Source organism: Monopterus albus, unplaced genomic scaffold (genome assembly GCF_001952655.1).
Source record: "Monopterus albus unplaced genomic scaffold, M_albus_1.0 scaffold171.1, whole genome shotgun sequence".
NCBI lineage: Eukaryota > Metazoa > Chordata > Actinopteri > Synbranchiformes > Synbranchidae > Monopterus > Monopterus albus.
Window position 1 is genome coordinate 223,153 of NW_018128051.1, and position 18,064 is coordinate 241,216.

The 18,064-nt window shown below is 41.4% G+C and overlaps 3 protein-coding genes across 4 annotated transcripts in view; 1 reads left to right on the top strand and 2 right to left on the bottom strand.

The window, feature by feature from the left end:
- Positions 1 to 1,190, top strand: part of mms19 (MMS19 homolog, cytosolic iron-sulfur assembly component) — a 14,394-nt gene extending 13,204 nt beyond the window's left edge. Inside the window, exons 32-33 of one of the 2 annotated variants that reach the window (XR_002276233.1) lie at positions 560 to 929; positions 1,076 to 1,190. The gene's annotated coding sequence lies outside the window, so the exon portion shown is untranslated. Of the gene's footprint in view, positions 1 to 559 lie in introns of both variants that reach the window. The other variant, XM_020615890.1, reaches the window with a different exon arrangement.
- A 74-nt stretch (positions 1,191 to 1,264) lies between these two features.
- On the bottom strand, positions 1,265 to 7,147 carry zdhhc16b (zDHHC palmitoyltransferase 16b). Its single transcript, XM_020615946.1, is given in 11 exon segments — positions 1,265 to 2,504; positions 2,506 to 2,571; positions 2,833 to 2,903; positions 3,075 to 3,198; positions 3,284 to 3,369; positions 4,180 to 4,313; positions 4,437 to 4,465; positions 4,556 to 4,644; positions 4,795 to 4,989; positions 5,063 to 5,348; positions 6,968 to 7,147. Coding segments are annotated over 10 exon segments (1,077 nt in total). The 5' UTR covers positions 5,315 to 5,348; positions 6,968 to 7,147; the 3' UTR covers positions 1,265 to 2,473.
- Positions 7,148 to 8,552: 1,405 nt separating this feature from the next.
- On the bottom strand, positions 8,553 to 18,014 carry faap100 (FA core complex associated protein 100). Its single transcript, XM_020615896.1, has 9 exons — positions 17,466 to 18,014; positions 17,228 to 17,346; positions 16,968 to 17,120; positions 16,194 to 16,936; positions 15,925 to 16,075; positions 14,853 to 15,795; positions 14,649 to 14,768; positions 14,375 to 14,461; positions 8,553 to 14,248 (listed from the first exon to the last, which is right to left on the bottom strand). Exons 1-9 carry the CDS (start codon positions 17,619 to 17,621, stop codon positions 14,117 to 14,119), a joined length of 2,604 nt encoding a protein of 867 aa, XP_020471552.1. The 5' UTR covers positions 17,622 to 18,014; the 3' UTR covers positions 8,553 to 14,116.
- Between the last annotated feature and the right edge of the window lie 50 nt (positions 18,015 to 18,064).

Sequence of the window (18,064 nt, forward strand, 5' to 3'; positions counted from 1 at the left end):
TTAGCACCCTCTCCTTCACCCTGCCTTTATCCTTCTAACCAGAATCCCATCATCCTTCTTTTTACTGAAAGGTTTTTGTCCATGAATGCACAAATAAAAGTAAAGGACTGATAGTTTAACTTCACAGAGCAAAAACGCCTAGTTCAACATATAACATGCCTCTTGTACGTTGTTGCCTTCCTCTCTACTTATTGGAGCAAATGTCACATCAGATCGTATGAAGACATTTTGGCTGTTTGATTGAAAAACGTAATTTTTAATTCTTACTCGTGAGATTAGCAGCTAAAACTACTGATATAATCAATGTATGATAATGTGACATGGTAATAATATGGCATGTAAAGTAGGGTTACTTGATAAACAGTAAAACGTCAACTTGATAAACACAGGTATTATCAGCTGATTTTCTGTCAATTATCTAATAGAATCATTTAAAGACATTTTTCCAATGTTTTAAAAAGTCAAACCTATTTAGATCTAGTAAGAAAGTGAAAGATGTTTAAGGTGTTAAATTGAAAATGGCTCCTGTTGAATGCACTTTGAATGTGTCAACTCCTAGAGAATGCAGACACGGTACATCCATTGAGTAGTGAGATGGCTGCAATGCTCGGGTGCTGCAGGTGACGAGTGGTCCGCTGCGCTGCAGTGGCGACATTTCCCTCTCCTCAGACTTTCTGACCATTTCATGCTGGAAACATTAAAAAGATGTGGACCTTGAACCAAATGGGCACAGTACTGGACCCAGCAGGCACTGCTAGCCTTTTATCATCAAATCTGAGTGAATGTGTAACTGAGCTGTAGCAGCTGGTGTGCTTCATTTATGCCACTGTGGTGCTCCAGCTGGGTGGAGTTGTTCAGACCAGGGAAAATGTGGATGTGCCAACTGTCCTCATGCACATCTACTGTGCATCTATCACACTTCGACTGACGTGAGTTAAATTTTAAGATAAATTTTACATAATTATCTATGTTGACCTTGTTAACTGCTGAATTACGATTGTAAGTTACGTGACTGTGACCAACATTTGCCTTGTATTCTTTAAATATCTGAACAAATATTGATACTCTATCACAGTACATGTCAAGTCATCTCATCAAGACTGGCTCACTTTGGACCTCACATCAACTTATGCCAAGGAAACTGACAATATTTAATGTCTAACTTCAGCTGCCATTAAAAGTTCTCTTTGTAATGATACAAAAAGCTTCTAATGTCATGTTTATCACATAAGAGACATTATGCAATCAAGAAATATCAAATGTGTTTTATTAAAAAAAAAAAAAGACCAATCAAACTGGAGCGCAGCTCCCATTGCTTACAGTTGACATAGTGTACATCATGTTTCTATGGCAACTAAAGATCCATCATTATTGTTACGCATACGAACATGATAGGGAATTAAAAATCTATAATTCACAGTGCCGCATCACTTATTTAAAGTACCTCAGTTTAAACAAGGCACACAATGATTTCTTTATCAGACGCTCGGTAGGCTTTGTTCAAGTCAAATATTTAAGACAAGTGCATCAAACTCTTGGTTTTTCACTCATCTTTGGCACCAGAACACAAGTGCAGACCAGACAAGTGATTCTCAAGCTTATCATCACACGTTCCCCAAAACATGGCTGCAAAATACTGCAGGTGTAAACATGCAGTAGTAAATATTTTTTTGAAAATAATGATTTAAATACAAGACATTTATCAAACAAAAAAGAAAAAAATATTAAATGTGTCTCCTCTTGGATTTGTCCTCAACCCAAGACACAGACAAAGTTCATATATCAGCACATTCAGACAGAAGTAGAAAACCTCTGGGATAAGCAGCGGTCCAGGCTCAGATCCATGACTAAATATGTTGTCAGGGATCAATACATTGTCAGTTGTTTAATGTGCTATGTTTTGTTGTTCATCGGTCATTTTGTGTCAGCCAACGAGTCAGATTTTGTATTAATGTCTGGAAATAAGATAAAGCACCTTTAAGGTGCTGTAGGCCACAGACTCCAGTGTCCTCACTCCTCATTGAGCCTATATAAAGTATTTTTTCCTGCCGTACTGCATTGTCATCCATATTACACAACTGTCAAAAGAAGCTGTAGTCTTAGTGCAAGATATGCACAGAAATCTTTGTTGTGCATTTACAAATGAGTGGAGAGATGGGAAACTGCTGTGGGCTTGTTAACGATGCTGGCCAGCAGCACTGCAGTCACAGGGAGAAGTCTACAATTAGACCTGCAAGGTTGTCTAGCAGCAGGTGGAAAGACAGGAAAGATGTGATGATGTGATTCTAACAAGATGGAGGTTTTGTGAACAATCACTACCTATTATTTCCATACATATTCACACCGTGAAGCTTATTTCCTTTCATCAAATAACTGTAATAGTATACCACAATAGCAGGAGTGGGAGCTGCCTGTACTGTCCCCAGCTGGTCACTGTGCCACACAACAGCCATGTTGAGTTAGACAGCGAAAGTCAGATGGCCATGGGGTCTCTTCTGACGATAGTCCCACATGATGCCGTCCCCTCTGGGAAGGTGGTTAGAGGGTAAGAGGACCCGTGTGAACCAGTGGCTGAGAACCAGAACAAATAACCTGAACTGTGATTGAAAACAACAATGGACATTTTCCTGGTTTTGGAATAGGGGTTGGTTTCTATCTGCTCTCACACAGGGACTCATTTGTCTTTCACAAAGAAAGAACTTTCATGTGTGACTTAACTTACTTTCAGTGGGAACTGTGACTGTTTTGGTGCTTGTGCATCAAAAAAGATCAGACTTTAGATATGATCTACTTTTAATCTGATGAGCTGCTACATACTGTAACTGAACTCACCTCTTTGTCTCCACGCCTAACACCAGCCTCCAGTTATTCATTTTGCCATGATGATATGGGTTTCTGAATACCTGAAGTCGAACAGAAGAAAAATGTATGACCCTTCCTGTGCAGTCCATTTTTAAGTTGAATTTTGTACATTATTTAAATTTGCAGTTGTGTGTATACTGTCCAGTAAAAGCAGTCATGTATAAACATGTGCCAACAGTGAGTGGCCCTACTGTGTATATTAGTGTATGCACCTTGCCCTTCTCCTTCAGTCTTTTGGTCTCTTTACGGTTGATGTGGCGCTCCACGCTGGTCTCTCCTCTGCTGATCAGTATGGCGTGCCACAAGGTGAGTCCTCCCAGAGCTACTGCCACCGAGCTGCACAGGTGACACATTACAACCTAACATTACCAACTTTTATTGGATTTTTAAATGGGAACGCGAGTGGTGAAATCCTGCTCACCTGGTCAGTACCCAGAGGAAGATGATACTCTTGTGAGCAGTGGTCTCTCTGAAGGTATAAGCTGGAGGGGGGGTCTGATAGTAACTCTGAAAAACAGAGGAAGGGTCAAATACAGTATGCATACAGGTGCATTTCCACTGGAAAGTTCCTGGTACTTTTTCTTCCCAAGAACTGAAGTCCAAGAACCTTCCCTGGGGTAAAAGTCCTTCAAGTGATTTGGATATTCACAGCAGGACCAAAGGGAGATTAAAAAATAGACCACTGATGAATCAAATGTGCAGCGACTGGCAGTGGGGTTTTAAGAACATGTGCATGTAAATGCTGCACTGTATTTGATCAACTCCATTCAGCACTGCAGGCCTTGCATAACTAATTAACTAGTCCCTGGTGCCTCTAGTGGAAACTCAAAGATAGAAACTAAGTTCTGCAAAAGGTTCCTGTTCCCCGGGGAGCATTCCTTTGGTGGAAACAGTGCTTAAGGAGTTATTTCACTGTCAGAGCCAACCTGACGATGTTTCAGCTTACTGCTTTCCGAGGTCATTTTGGCTCAGGATAACAATGCCAATAGGTGAATTACAAGTTTAACATGCTGGATGCCAAGCCTAGAGAAGTATGATTACCATCTGGTGAACAACCACTTTTGACTCGAGTCCATCCTGAATCAGAAGTGAATATGAGAGCAGAAAGTGAATATCCTTCTCAGGTCTCCTGTTTCACTCAGGCCATTTGAGCCTGAGTTCTTTCTTATTGGTCTCCATCTGATAGCGGCCATAAAATAATTGATAAGAAACTTTATCAGCATCTACACAACCTTAACAAAATACTGAAGAAATCCATCTACAGATACTAGAGGTAAAATCATTTTGTTCACAGTCACGGCAGTCCCACACCCTAACCTCTATGGCGCCGTAGGCCTCGAGAAACAAGTCCCTGCTGCTGATGCTGCAGTAGATGCAGCCAAGGGTCATGTATAGGCAGAAGGAGAAGAAGTAGCGATGGTTGAAGTGGCCCACGCAGTTGTTCAACCAGGCTGGAGACACATTAAGTTCAATATGCACAAAATGATAAATCACAAAGTGCACACTGATGTCACGCATTGTAACTCAAATAAAATTTATTCAATGCATTTTTAATGGAGTGTTAAAAAGGATACGACAGTGGTGGTCCATCTTCAAAACACATCTGTAATAAAACAGTTCATCAAATTAAAATAGATGAAAAAACTGACAGGATGAAATGATTCCCATGAACAGATCTCGCTAATGAACTTACATGTCACAGATGCTGCAGTGGTGTGTCCTGGGTGGCTTTGGAGTTATACATTTCTTACAGATTGACACTGAGGGAAGATGAATTTTTTCCTGAAATAAATTAACAGAAAGCAAAGATTCAGTCTCTATTATTGTCTCACTGGAAAAACAGAGGTCAGTCTTAGCTGAGATGTAACTGCCAGCACTCGTAGTATGATGTACACCTTGCAACACCATATGAGCCTATGGAGACCTGGATACCTTAGGTGGGTGTCCTGGGGAGGTGGTGGCGGCCTTGTAATAATGGAAGACCACCATGACGAGAAGCCAGTGGCCGCAGCAGAGGTGCCAGATGAACCAGTGTACTGGGTAGGTGCTGAGGATTGTGGGTAGGACAAACAAGTAGACGATGACCACGACTGATGTGGTCAGGAGGATGACCAGACAGACAAACACCTGAGGGGGGAGAGTAAGTGACAAGATGCCGACAAAGGTAGTGTACAGTTAAGAAAAGAGAAGCAGAACTTACTACCCCAAACCAGCGGGTCAAATTATCCACAATCCAATAAATGGGCTCGAAGGCACAGTCCAGCAGAGTGTCCGAGTTGCAGAGGCTGTTGTAATACAGTGACTTGAGCAGCAGCTTACTGTAGCCCCACAGCTGCAGCACCTTCCCGCTGTTCCTCCCACCTCGCCATCCTCGATGTGGGCAGCACAGGCGGCACCAGCGCATCGCTACTCGCATGGCCCAGGAGAGCTGCCACCTCCAGCTGCTGCCCATATGCACGCCACCACCGCCTCCTCTCCTACACACACTGCTTTCCAGACACATGCATGCACACAGACACATACAGCAGCAGTTACAAACACAGGCTATGTCAAACAGCAGCTCTTCATAGCGTAGCCTGGTGACTGCTGAGGTTTCCATTGTTGTCTCCAGCTCTGGAGTACTTCTGAGTTGTGAGAGCTCCTAGTGCATTTGTGCAAGAGAAGGTACAGCAACTAACAGGAAAAACAGGGAGCTATGACTCAAAAGAAGAGGCAGGAGCCAACACAAGGACTTCCACTCCTAGAAAGCCCTCTCTTTCCCAGAAAGCACTAAAGCATCCATCTGTCTAAGCAAACAAGGACAGGGGCTATCAGGTAATGAGCCCCTCATCTTCTGCAGATAAACTTTTCCTGTTAATAATTCACAGCAATTCCAGATCTCCAAGCCAAAAACCATAGAAACTTGCTCAAGAGATGCAAAGTGGTAACCCCATAAGAGGGAAACGCAAAGGGATGAATGTCATAGGAAGGAAATAGAGCAGCTACTTTATCCTGGGACATCTGATCATTTCATTAAAATGAGTATTGGTTACACAGATAAGGCTTGTTCGGGTTCTCCAAAAGAGGATGTCACTGACACCGAGAAATGCTAATCAAGGACCTTCAGTAACATGAAGGCTGGGCAACAGTCTACCCTCTTGTTTTCCCTATCAGCTGCTGTTGGACTTCTCATGGTGACCACCTCGTTTGTCAGTATTTTTGAGCAGCATACAGTGAACACTTTGTACTGACATCTGTGAGCATCTGACAGGAAACAGAACACATGGAGAAAACGAGTCCTGTAGTAAAGACTGAACATGATGAGACTGATCATTTCAAAATGTTCAACATGCAACCAATTAATTCTGTAACAGTGCAATTACTGTGCACACATTTGTGGAAGCCAAATTTGGTAGGAAAAGACAGAAAAACAAAGTTAGGAATGACAAAAATAAAAAATACTCATAGTAAGTAATGATTATTTGCATAATCAATACTGATTAGAATACTGGTAAGAATTTCACTGTACACTGTTTCATTTGACCTAAAATGTCAGAATGGTTGACCTCATTGCTTCAAAATGTACTGAAATTATTAGTCAAAATTAATTAATGAATTATCAAAATTGGATCCATCCATCCAAAATTATTTGGTACCAAGTTCTAGTTATGAGACTAGAGCTGTAACTAATTATTACTTTTCTTATCATTTACTCCTCAGATTGACTTCTTAATACAATTATTTCATTGGCCTTAAAAATACATTAGAACAAATCCCTAACATGACCTTACTGAACCCTGCTACCATGCCATAATAATACCATCTTGTCATTCCCAGTCAAGTGGTGCATTTTCATCCTACGGCTTTGGATGATGCTTTTATTTTGGTCATTTTGACAGACATTTTCCCAGACCATGTCTTATAACTCTATCTATGAAAACAACACAACCGCCCAAACTATGAGTTCGTATAAATATCTAATCTTAACAGTCAAACAGATAAAAGAATCCTCCACTTAGTTAAAATATATCGTGCTGTGTTAGCTAGCTCACTGCTAGCTGCCTCCAGCCGTGTCCGTTTCAATAAATATAGTGGGCCGACCAAGCCGGACACTGATACACGTTACCTGGTCAGGTGAACTGGGCGGACGGGCCTGCAGCACAATAGTCAGGTCATGTTTGGACTAAACTCTTTTAGCTAAAGTCTCCAAGTGTCGCCACTGGCTTCCGAAAACAAAACACCAGTCTCGGTGCTCACAAAGATTGTCTATTGAACAGGGATGTGCCAGAACGTAAGATCTTCTTAACGAGAAATCAAAAGCCAATCAGTTTCGCCCCTCCTTCTAACTGACACATAAAGAGCCAATCAGTCCCTCCCGGTCTTCTGACTGACACATTATGAGCCAATCAGTGCCTCTCGCTCTCAAAGACAGCGCACACTTGAAATAACTATGTTAGATGAACGTTAAGGCAGGCAGTTCTGGTGACCTGTTGGAGCTACTCTCAAATAACCCTGAGTTCACTCAGAAGTCAGAATAAAAAAAATAGTTAATATTTGGCTTTTGTATTTAAATCCAAAAACACAAAGCAAAAAAGTTTTCATGGCCTGAAAAAAAAAAAACAGCTGTTAACATTTTTGCTGGAGTGAAGAGATCTGAGTGGTTTGGTCAGACATGATCATGTAGAAAAGAAAAACAATATACCCAGAATTAATAGGAAATTAGTACAAGATAGTCAAGAGCTTTATGTAAATTTAGACCAGTATCTTAAGTCTGACTAAGTTACAGCATATGTAGGCTCACAGTTAACTGTTAGACTGGTCTACATTCCACTTCATCCAGTCATGTTGCACTGTACATATTAGAACCATTCAGAAAGTGCACTTTGAGATGCCTGTGTTTGTGCACAGTTTTGCACAATTCACTATAAAGAAGTGGACAACCGGTTTTTATCATTGCATTCATATTACCAAAACACACAGGCACAACAAAGCTGTGTAATTTAGGTGTTTTAGTAAAATGGCAGACACAATAGTATGTTAATGGAATGAGCCATAATTAATGTTGTTAATGACATTTGTGCATTTGCTATAAGTCCAATAGTTTGATGTGGATAAAGCCTATCCAAAATGACAGGCTTGGTCCACGTCTTGCTGGGGGTGGCCAAGAAGAGTGCAATAGAAGCAGACAGCCAAAAAGTCACAGCTACACTAGTACTGGGGTTTTCCACAGTGCTTGTTTAATAGGGTACTACACATCAGTCTTAGAGCGCACTTAAGGCATCTATTTATTCATAGATGAAAACAATTAGACATCTGGGGCTCATCTCTTTAAGCAACAGAGTATATCATAAAAGGTACAATTTGAAGTTTCAGCTGTTACATTGTTGTTGGTTGATTCAGTCGAGACAAAGCTACAGCCAGAAAGTTAGTAAACATGCCTTATTACTTTATCTTGATAATTAAATTAATGCCTTTATCTCTTTGGAATATCTTTATTCATATATCATATAATTTACTATATTTCTTTTACTTAGATGTTTCTTTAGTTTGCTTTGATTTCCTTTAGTTCTTTGGTTCATTTAATTGCCTGTGACACCTCAGTTAGTTCAATTTTGTTTGTAAAGCATTTTTCATACACAAAAACAATTTGAGGTTTTTCACATCAATAGAAACACTGATTAGAAAATCATATCAAATAACGTCACTTGAACCGATAAGCTGCCCGTTGAAGTTGCAGTTTAGTCTGTTGAAGTTGCTCTTCAGCATGTTTAAGTTGAAATTCAGTCTGTTGAAGTTTCAGTTTAGTCGGTTGGAGCTCTTTTTGCAGAGTATATCTTTTGAGGAATTCTTCATTCGCCCTTCTGATTGCTGCCGCTTCAGGCTGGCGTAAATACTCCATCTGCTTTTGCATATGTTTGACTTGATTCTTGTTATTCTCTTCAAGCCTGTCAAAAATTTCATTTCGTTTGATCAGCCACTTCTGCATATTATGCAATCCCGTCCAAGATTCTTTATCCAGCTCGACCTTCTCATTACCACGTATGTATTTTTCTTTTAGGCTGATCAATTTTTTGGTAAGCTCACGGTGATCACTGACATAAGACGCACATATCTGCAGATCCTCCTTAAAGCGCAGCTCCTGTGTCTTTAGAGAACTGATTGTAGCCTCCAGCTTTTTAATTTCTGATTCATCATTGTGAATTCTTTTTTTGAGTGTTTTGACAGTCTCAAGCAGCTTACAACATAATTCATCGACCTCTTCGTGGTCAAAAGTAGATCTCAATAACTTAACTGATTGATCGTTTATCTCATCTTCTTGACATTGAATTTGTTTGTTCAAATTGTTAAATGATGCCTGTAGTTTCTCATTACTGTGTTTCACTAAATCTAGATTGTGTTGAGTAATTTCATTTTGTTTTCGTAAACTGACTAATTCCATTATTTGGGTTTCTATTACTCTTTCATTTGTCTTCACATTAGCTTCTAGTTTAGGCACCATTTTAGCCAGATCAGCCTCTTTTTTTAGCTCTTTATTTATCTGAACTTGATCTTTGAGCTCCCCTTCCGCTTTAATGAGCCGTTGCATTCTTTCTTTTTCCTTATTCCTCATTTTCTCGCTTTCGTTATTAAATTCCTTTTGTAGCCTTTCCATCTCCTATTTGTTTTGCTCATTAAGTTGGTCCAGCTCACGTATGTGGGCTTCTTCTTGAAGTCTCAGCTGTGTGTCTTTTTCTTGCCTGATATTTTTGATCTCTTCTACCAATTCTTCCTCCAGGTTTGTGTAGTATGCACGAGTTTCCCGTAGATCGGCCACACTGTTGTCTAATTCCGACTTAAGCTTTTCATTACAGGCCTGGCACTTGTCTAACTCCTGTTTCAATGTGTCTGCTTCTTTTTTGGTAGCTTCTAACGTTTGTTTGAGAGTGTGATTTTCCGTCGTGAGCCTATCTATGTATTTCGACCAGTTTTCAGTTTCTTCTTTAAGTAAGTTCTTGAAATGGCTGACTTGCCATTCAAGGTATTTCTTGGATTTGTCACCGGGTGGACGATTTTCCATTTTTGTAATGATTCGATATGGAAACTACTGGATCAAAATAAAAACGTGTCTTTCTAGTTGGAAAATAAGTTCTGAAATGCCTCTAACTTAACCTCATCGCTTATGTGTGATGACATGACGTCATATGGCTTTGATGTCTCGCTCATGGGAACCACGGTGTGGAGGCGTGGCTTGGGCACGTGAATAGGGGCGTTCGAAGTAGTTGAGTGCGTCTTGACGTCATACGAATCCCTGGATTGTTTCGGTTTGGTTGCCAGGGCTCTTTGGGAGAGCTGAGTCAAGCCATCGAAACAGAGACTGAGTCGACAGGGACTTGGTTTGACAGTGTTGCATTCAGTACTAAAGATTCTATAAAATTACTAAACCACGATACTCGGAGCAAATGAAAACAGTAGTTGATGTAAACGCTGTAACAAGCACAGTGGTGGGAGTCGATGATGGTTCACGGTGTAGTAGCTAACGTTACTCAAATAAGTGAAACGACCACGAAGTCATGTGATCGGAACTTGTGGTGCATCGTGAAAGCTATAGTCTGGGTCCGATTTCCGACAGAGCAGAGTGATATTTAGCTCATCAATTAAACATTTGAAATGAGATCACATGCACGTGGTTGGCTGAAAGAAAGAGTTCTTAAGCCTAGAAGTCCTGCATTTCACACTTCTGTCACTAACAAAGCTGGGAGACCGTATTGGGGGACAATTTGTAAGACAGATTTTATATCAAAACATCTTTGTGTCCCAGTCAGCAGTTTCCATTAAAGATGAAAGGCTTGCTGTGTGTGTGTCTCCTAGTCTGACAGCGAACTGTGAGATTAGGAGCCAAACAGTTGGACTCACATCTGTTTTAGGGGAAGAAACTACAGACAGCATTATGGGATGCCTCAAGTGATGTAGGTCTGCTGTGAGCTGGCAGGTGGAGGTGGTGCTGGCATGCTGGATTTTTAATGTAACTGAGAATTAATATTCCCAGGGAAAGCTGTACAGTTAAAACTGAAATCCACCTGCATCTACACTATTACAGAGGAATGTTTTTAAACCAGGAATATGTGATGCATTTAGCACCTGTTATCTTACGTCTCTCATTACATGTCATTTAAAATAAAATGTAGATTCCTGCTTATAAAGACTGACCACATTTTATTTGATATACCATTAGTCTAAAAGTCGCTGCAAACCAAGCATGAACTGGAGAACCCCTTATGTTTTCATGTGTTGAGAATAAACCTCTCAACATTGAGATGCTATGGTTTCACTAAATACACTGTGATCACTGTTAGGCTCCAGTGTGCCAATGTTCAGGGTTCACCACTGTCTCAATATTGAGGTCAGAAATATCAGTACTTAAGTTGTTGCGCTAGCCTATACCTGTGTCATGTTTTTTCGCTCTCTGCAAACAGGTTTATGTTATGTTCTCTAGAACATCTGGACCTTGTTACAGTGGAGCTGAATTAAAAGATGCATTCAAATATTAGATACATCATCCCTTCATGCCAGATTTTAGCTTTGCTTTGATAGGCAATTTGGGGTATTTTTTTTAATAAGAAACCTTCTCTGTAGTACTCACTTCCTGTGAGTACTCACACGTGAGTAAGGAGATCAGTGGTTTACAGGCAGAGCTCTACACATTAAGTCATTTTGGAGAAAATTAATATACTGTATTGATGGCTGGCTGTCTGAACAGGATGAGAGGCCCTGATTACACATGTGAACATGCACGCATACACAGCCTCTTTAAGTTCAAGACCACAGTCTGACCTTAGCATAAATATGTTAATACAGCAGGTTAAAGAAGAAACTTTAGGGTATTATCATAGAAAATCAATTGAGACAAACATACAGAGAATGGAAATGAAAATGGAAGATAATTTTTCTGTAATGAAGCGAAATGCAAAATGTTTGAAACTCTTTTATACTTATTTATACATTAAAAGCGGCCCAGAAATGAAAGATACTGCTAAGTATGCCATTTATTAGAACATCCAACCAGTCTTCCTTTATTGCTATTACATCCACTCTTGTTTGTTAAATTGAAGCACTCTGTCAAAACAATTACAAGTTCCTCCTCCTTTGTAGGGACATGTCTTTTTTCTAAAAATCTATTCCGAGGTACAGTATCTTCCATCGCCTCCATTCAAGTGCAGCTGAATGGAGAGAAGCCACAAGGAAGGCTTTCGTTTGATGATGCATGTTCATGTAATATTCATCTGTGCAGTTCTTTTTAAACCCCAGTTAAGACTAGTGAGCACCTAAACTATGTCAAGGATGTTTTGCATTCTCTGACTAAGCAGTGATAAAAGAAAAGAAACTGAACATCTCAGCCTAGAAACACAAACTTTCCAGGCTCATATTAATGGCTATATGTGCGTATGCGCACGTGTGAGAGTGAAGGTACAGACAGGTCTGACAGCACTCTCACGCACCTACATTAAAACTATAACAACTATTTTGATCATCGTTTAGAGCGCTGTGATGGCATGTCTCACTACTGTCAGAAGGTTTACAAACCAGTCAGTCGATTAGAACTGGAGAAAGCGATCAACACGTTAATCCCTAATGAAAACAATCAATAGTGGCACTTGGATACAAACTAGTTCAGCAGAGCTCCACCTCAACCAACTACAACAGTCAGGTCCTGGTTGTACATCGGTGTATGACTGATAGGCTGTTAGTGTAATAATATAATACACTGTATAGTATAACATTTTTCTGTGTTGAGTAGCCTACTAATACTTTTAATACATTTTTGTTAATACTTTCATTTAACATTATTAATGCAGGACTTTTCCACTTTTTTGAGAGTGATTAAGAGACAAGAAGGGTCTAGGGTCCAACAGGTTACACAGGAATGTGATGTATTTGTGACCTTGTGGCATCGGAGCTTCTCATTCACAGATGGCACTGGGGTTATCACCTGCAACATGTTCCAGGTTCACTGTGGGGTGGTTCTTTTCATTTAATGTCACTACAGGTCAATTTAAAGGTTTAACTTAAACCAACAGTAGCTTATAGTAAACAGAAGCCAGACCTGAAGGGCTGAGGTGAAGATGTTTTAAAATATCATAAATTATAACTAGGCCAGAGCAGAGAGGGCTTTAAAAGTAACTAAATATATTATCTTGATCTGAATACTCTTGGAAGCCAATAATCCAGCCCAAAGATGGAGAGATATTGTTTCTAGGTTTAGCATTTTTTTCTGAAGCCTTGGTGTTGCAGTCCATGGGCAGGTAGCCCAAATAATGAAATGCAACACAGACAATAGCGTGAAAAGCTAAATGCTTTAGCCTGAGATCCGCCAAGGACAAACAGTTAAAAGATTTAGAGTAAATTATTTGTCCAACAGTACCTGTCACAATTCTTGGAGTTTCTAAAAATATTTTCAACTTTTTATTTTTTAGCCTAAATATTTGAGCGAATCTCTTGTCAGACAATAACACTGGCCATTATGATGCTGAACTCCAGCGAAACACCTGCAGGGAACCTCACCATACATCCAGTTGAATTTTAAATCCCTGCTAGTTCTAGTTTAGCAAGACCCATCAAAACTGCAGCTGAGGCAGTCAGTATAGCATCACCCACACTCAATCTGCGAACAGATCTAACTGGCCCAGGCCATACCTTACATCAGGCGCCGGTGGCGCAATCGGTCAGCGCACAGTACTTATAAGACAGTAACAGGCAGAGTGATGCTGAGGTTGTGAGTTTGAACCTCACCTGGAGCAGTGAAGTTTTATCATAGTGCTTGAGTAAAGATTAGGGTCACACCATTCAATCACTTAATAAGAGTAAAGATATACAAACAGGTGACGAATCCAAGTGGTATGGTAGCTAACCCTGAGGGGGTGGTATTGAAACTGTAGCACAATTAGAAAAGTAAATGCAGACCCTGATTCTAAAAAATACACCCCAAATTATAAATGGGGGTGCTGCTTTTAAAAACTGCTGGTGCTTTTAAAATTGGTACTGACTGTTCCATAACAACTACTGTACAGACATCTGAAGCAGTGTCACTGCTACACCTACATGTCTGGCACATCAGGAGACTGTGAACCTGGAGGGCCTTCACCCGGCTGGAAGTTTTCCCATTTGTGTAAAATACAATACATTTACAGTGATACAAAAGTATATTTACAGTAGAGATTCATACGGACATAATTTTCCAGTCAGCTGAGAAAGCAGGTTACATAACATTGAACAAAAATAAGAGCGGCTGAAGAAAAAGTTAAATTATAAGCAGAGGATTCTCTCTGAGTTCACGGTAAACACTAAGAAAAGAATGGGTCATCTGCCTTGTGGACTCGCCCACGCCAAAAGCTGCTGAGATTCGACTTTGTTGGATCTGCTGTAGCAGGCACTGACATGAGAGGAGGAGGAAACATAGCATTTTAAAAAGAAATACCACCAAGACAGATGAATAAAAAATAAAATAACCGTTAGTTGCAGCCCTTAATAAACAGAATAAAACTGATGTAGGACTTACCTCAGCCCGCTGCAGTGCCTGTCTTAAACCTAGACTCTGGACTGTCTTTGTAGAAGCAGGCCTTTTTGGAGCTCTCTGCAACAGAGTCTGGATAAAGAAACAGAAAAAGATATTGTATATAAAAAACGAATCTAAAAGCAGGAACATACAGTAAAACCTCAGGAAAATATTCTACGTTTAGATGTTTAACTCTTAAAAGCACAAGTCATGTCTGTGCCCTCAAGTATAACATGATACAAATGAAGGACAGGGTGTGTGTGTGTATACAGTTTACCTGTACTCTGTGCAGCACAGCATGGTGCAGTCCACACACTGCTGCTACAGACGAGCTCTCAACCCGAACCTCTATTGCGCTCAGGGACTCCTTCGCCATGCTCTCCTCCCCGATATTTACCTGGAGACCAACAAAGCAACCATACAACAGTCATCTGTCAAAAGATGCAAGATAAAATACAGCATAATATTAAATAATGTTTACCTCTTTTGCAGTCAGTTTGACAGTGTCTCCATTTGGACCTTGAGCGTGCACCACTGGGCTGCTGAGGGCAATCTCGTCTCCTCGGTGTCCCATCTTCACTCCCCCCAGACTGTCAGACAACATCCAGTCCAGCAGAGAAATGCAGAGATTATGAGGAGCCAACATTGGCTCCTGTGGGTCCAAATCGGAGCTTTTCAACACCAGTGTATCCCTCAGTAGCTCTGATGACACCCGTACACATGCTGAATACTGTTCTTGCTTTAAGGCACTCGCCCCACCTCCTCCTCCGTCCCCTCTCCCACTGCACCAAATCCGATGTGATCTTACAAAAGCTTGGATGGTGTCTGCGGTGGTGATGTTGTTTGGTTGAGACGTGGTGTTTTTATGTGAGGCTGTGGAGCTCTTCACCTGCAGGACATGCAACCAGTCCACTGTCAGTGTGTTCAAGGGCAAACTGATGCAACCACTCTGCAGGCCAGTAAAACTAGCCACCTCCTCCTCTCCCAGGAGACTTGTGACAGAGAAGGTGAGTGAGCAGTTAATCGTCACAGGGAAATATGTGTCACCTGCAGCTGCTAGGGGCAGTGATACTTCTAACGTTTCTCCAGGATGGAGGTTGCAGAACTGGAAAGAAAAATTTGTGGAGGAGCTTTCCCCTCCTGCGCTGGGAGAACAGGACAGAGGAAATGCAGCAATGGTCAGTGTCCAGCCTCGTTCCAGAACATAAGGACTAGAGTTATCCAGGACACATGTCAGGTTTAAGGAGTCTTTCTGAAGCAGTCTGCTCCATTTTGTCATGGCATGACATCTGATTGGCTTCTCCTGGATGGGAAAATGCTCTTCCCTAGTACTGGCTAGCAACAGGAAGCTAATGTTCAGCACTTGATTCAGGTGCCTCAGAGTTTGGTTTTTGGACTTAATTGAAGTTTTCAGCACTGATGCTCTAACAGAAAGCAGGGGAAATGAGATTTATGTCAATAGAAAGGTCACATTAAGTTAAATAAATCTCTGCTGTGTTTCATTTCAATGTTGTATTACAATAACAACCACAATGGAGTCATGCTGGGTATACCTCTCATAAACATCCCCGATAGCAGACAGGAGGTCTCTGGCACTACACCGCCCCTGAGGCAGTTTGGACATTCTAGCATCCTTTCTCCAAACAGGCAAGGTAATCCTCTGGAGCTGCCCTCTGATAGACAGCCCCAGCAGCTGAACTTCACCTGATGTGTAAGAGCAGTTCCCAGAGTTGCAGTTCAGTCTGAGTTCGGAGTTACAAGTTCAACAAAATCAAAATACAGTATACAATGATATGTAACATAAATGCCCAAGTCTGCTCACCTGCAGGGCTGCATGTAGGTTGGGCCAAACTGATGACCCTACACACATTTAAGCTGGTGGGGCTTTGGAGGGCAGCGGATGTCTCCTCACCACATTCTTGGCCCTCTATCCCAGATGATCCCTTTGAAAGATCCAGTGCCAACAGGTCTGAACCAGTACTGTAGTAAAGATGGCGCTTATCCACACAGCCACACACCACAGGTCCTGGTACACACCCCTCAGTAAAACCAGCTCTGCTGCACTCTCCCTCCGACCCTCCCTTGTCCATTTTGATTAGCAGAACTCTGCCCAGTTCACCAACTGCCACCAAACACTGTGCATGTTCTGGACCTGTTTTCATGACGACAGATGCTCCAATAAATACAACTGGCTGCTCAAGGCTATGTAGGACTCTGAGCCGTGACCCTGGGAGACGCAGAGGGAGGAAACACAGGCGTCCATCCGGCAAGCCACAAAGGATAACCGGTGATTTAATGAGGGCGGTGTCTATTCCAAACAGACGTTTGAAGAGGACAGGCTTGAGATGGAAGTGGCTGACAGGGGACGCTGCCTCTGCTGAAGAAGTAGAGGAGAAAGGTGGTGATGCTGTTTGACCATGGAAGACACAAATCAGCACAGGCCTCCTTCTCATTCTTGTCTTTAACTCATCTTCATGTACAAAAGCTGAGACCAGTGGTAGAGTGAATGAACTGAGCATCTCATAGCTGCTGGATTGTGTTTGTTTTGGTGTTTTGTACAGACTCATCACCCAGGGGCCTGTTGCACAAAAGTAGGAGCACCCAGGACACGTCTGTCTGGGAAAGCATCAGGAGCACGGAGTCAATGAGGAGCAGTGATAACACTCCTTCTTCTCCAACAACCAGGAACTCAGAGGAGACTTTCAGCTCAGCCAGGCAGGAAGATGTATTGGCTAGGGAGCTTTGAGCCCTGCAGAGGTGAAAGGTCACATTAAGTGTGCTACAACATAGACCATTCATGAACCAAAGCAATGGCTGTGAATATGGTCAAATTTGAACATTTATCAAGGTTCATACCTGGACAGCAGAAATGATAAGCTGACACAGTAAACTCCACTTCTACAGGACACATAGAGAAGCTGTTTATCAGGACTCTCAACCAGGTCAGTCACAAGTCCAGGAAACTGGAGGACCGCCTGGAACAAGACAACATAACAAAGTCATACAAAGTTAATGTTTGTTTATGATATAATCAACCCAGAGCCGGGTGTAGTGTGGTGTAACTGGGGTGACTGCTCAGTGCCCAGTTACTTGCCGTGAGTTTTCTCTCTTGAGTATTAAATACATAGACCTCGTCGCTGCCCATGCAAAGGAAGACATATATCCCAAAACCAGACTTGACCTTCGGTGTGCATGATGTTCCTGAAAAGCCAAACTCTGCCAAAGTCTCGACAGCACACCGTCCTTCCATAACCACAACACAAAAAAAGAAGCCAGCAAATCTACATATATAACGTTAAGCACACGATTATTATCTCTGTTAGCAGCGTTAACAAAAGTGTTGATGTGCAGGAAAACTGCACGAAGAAATCCTTAACCACTTGTTGATGTAAAGCTCAGACTTCCGCGCGTCGCATTTTGGGCCAATAACCTCCAAGAACTACATTACCCATAAAAATAAACGGAAGCCTGAGGGCAGACTCAAAAGTCCTGCTCCGCTCCGCTCAGGATAAGGTCTCGGGGGAAAGCCAATTTAACAAATTTTAACAATAATACAATTTTAATATAATACAATAAAATGTTAATCTAGTTTGGTTATATTAGATTTATATTATATTATTTATTATTAGCCATATCGCCCAAGAACAACTGGTGGCGTATTTGTGCAATTTTCGTTATCATCCACCTACGAAG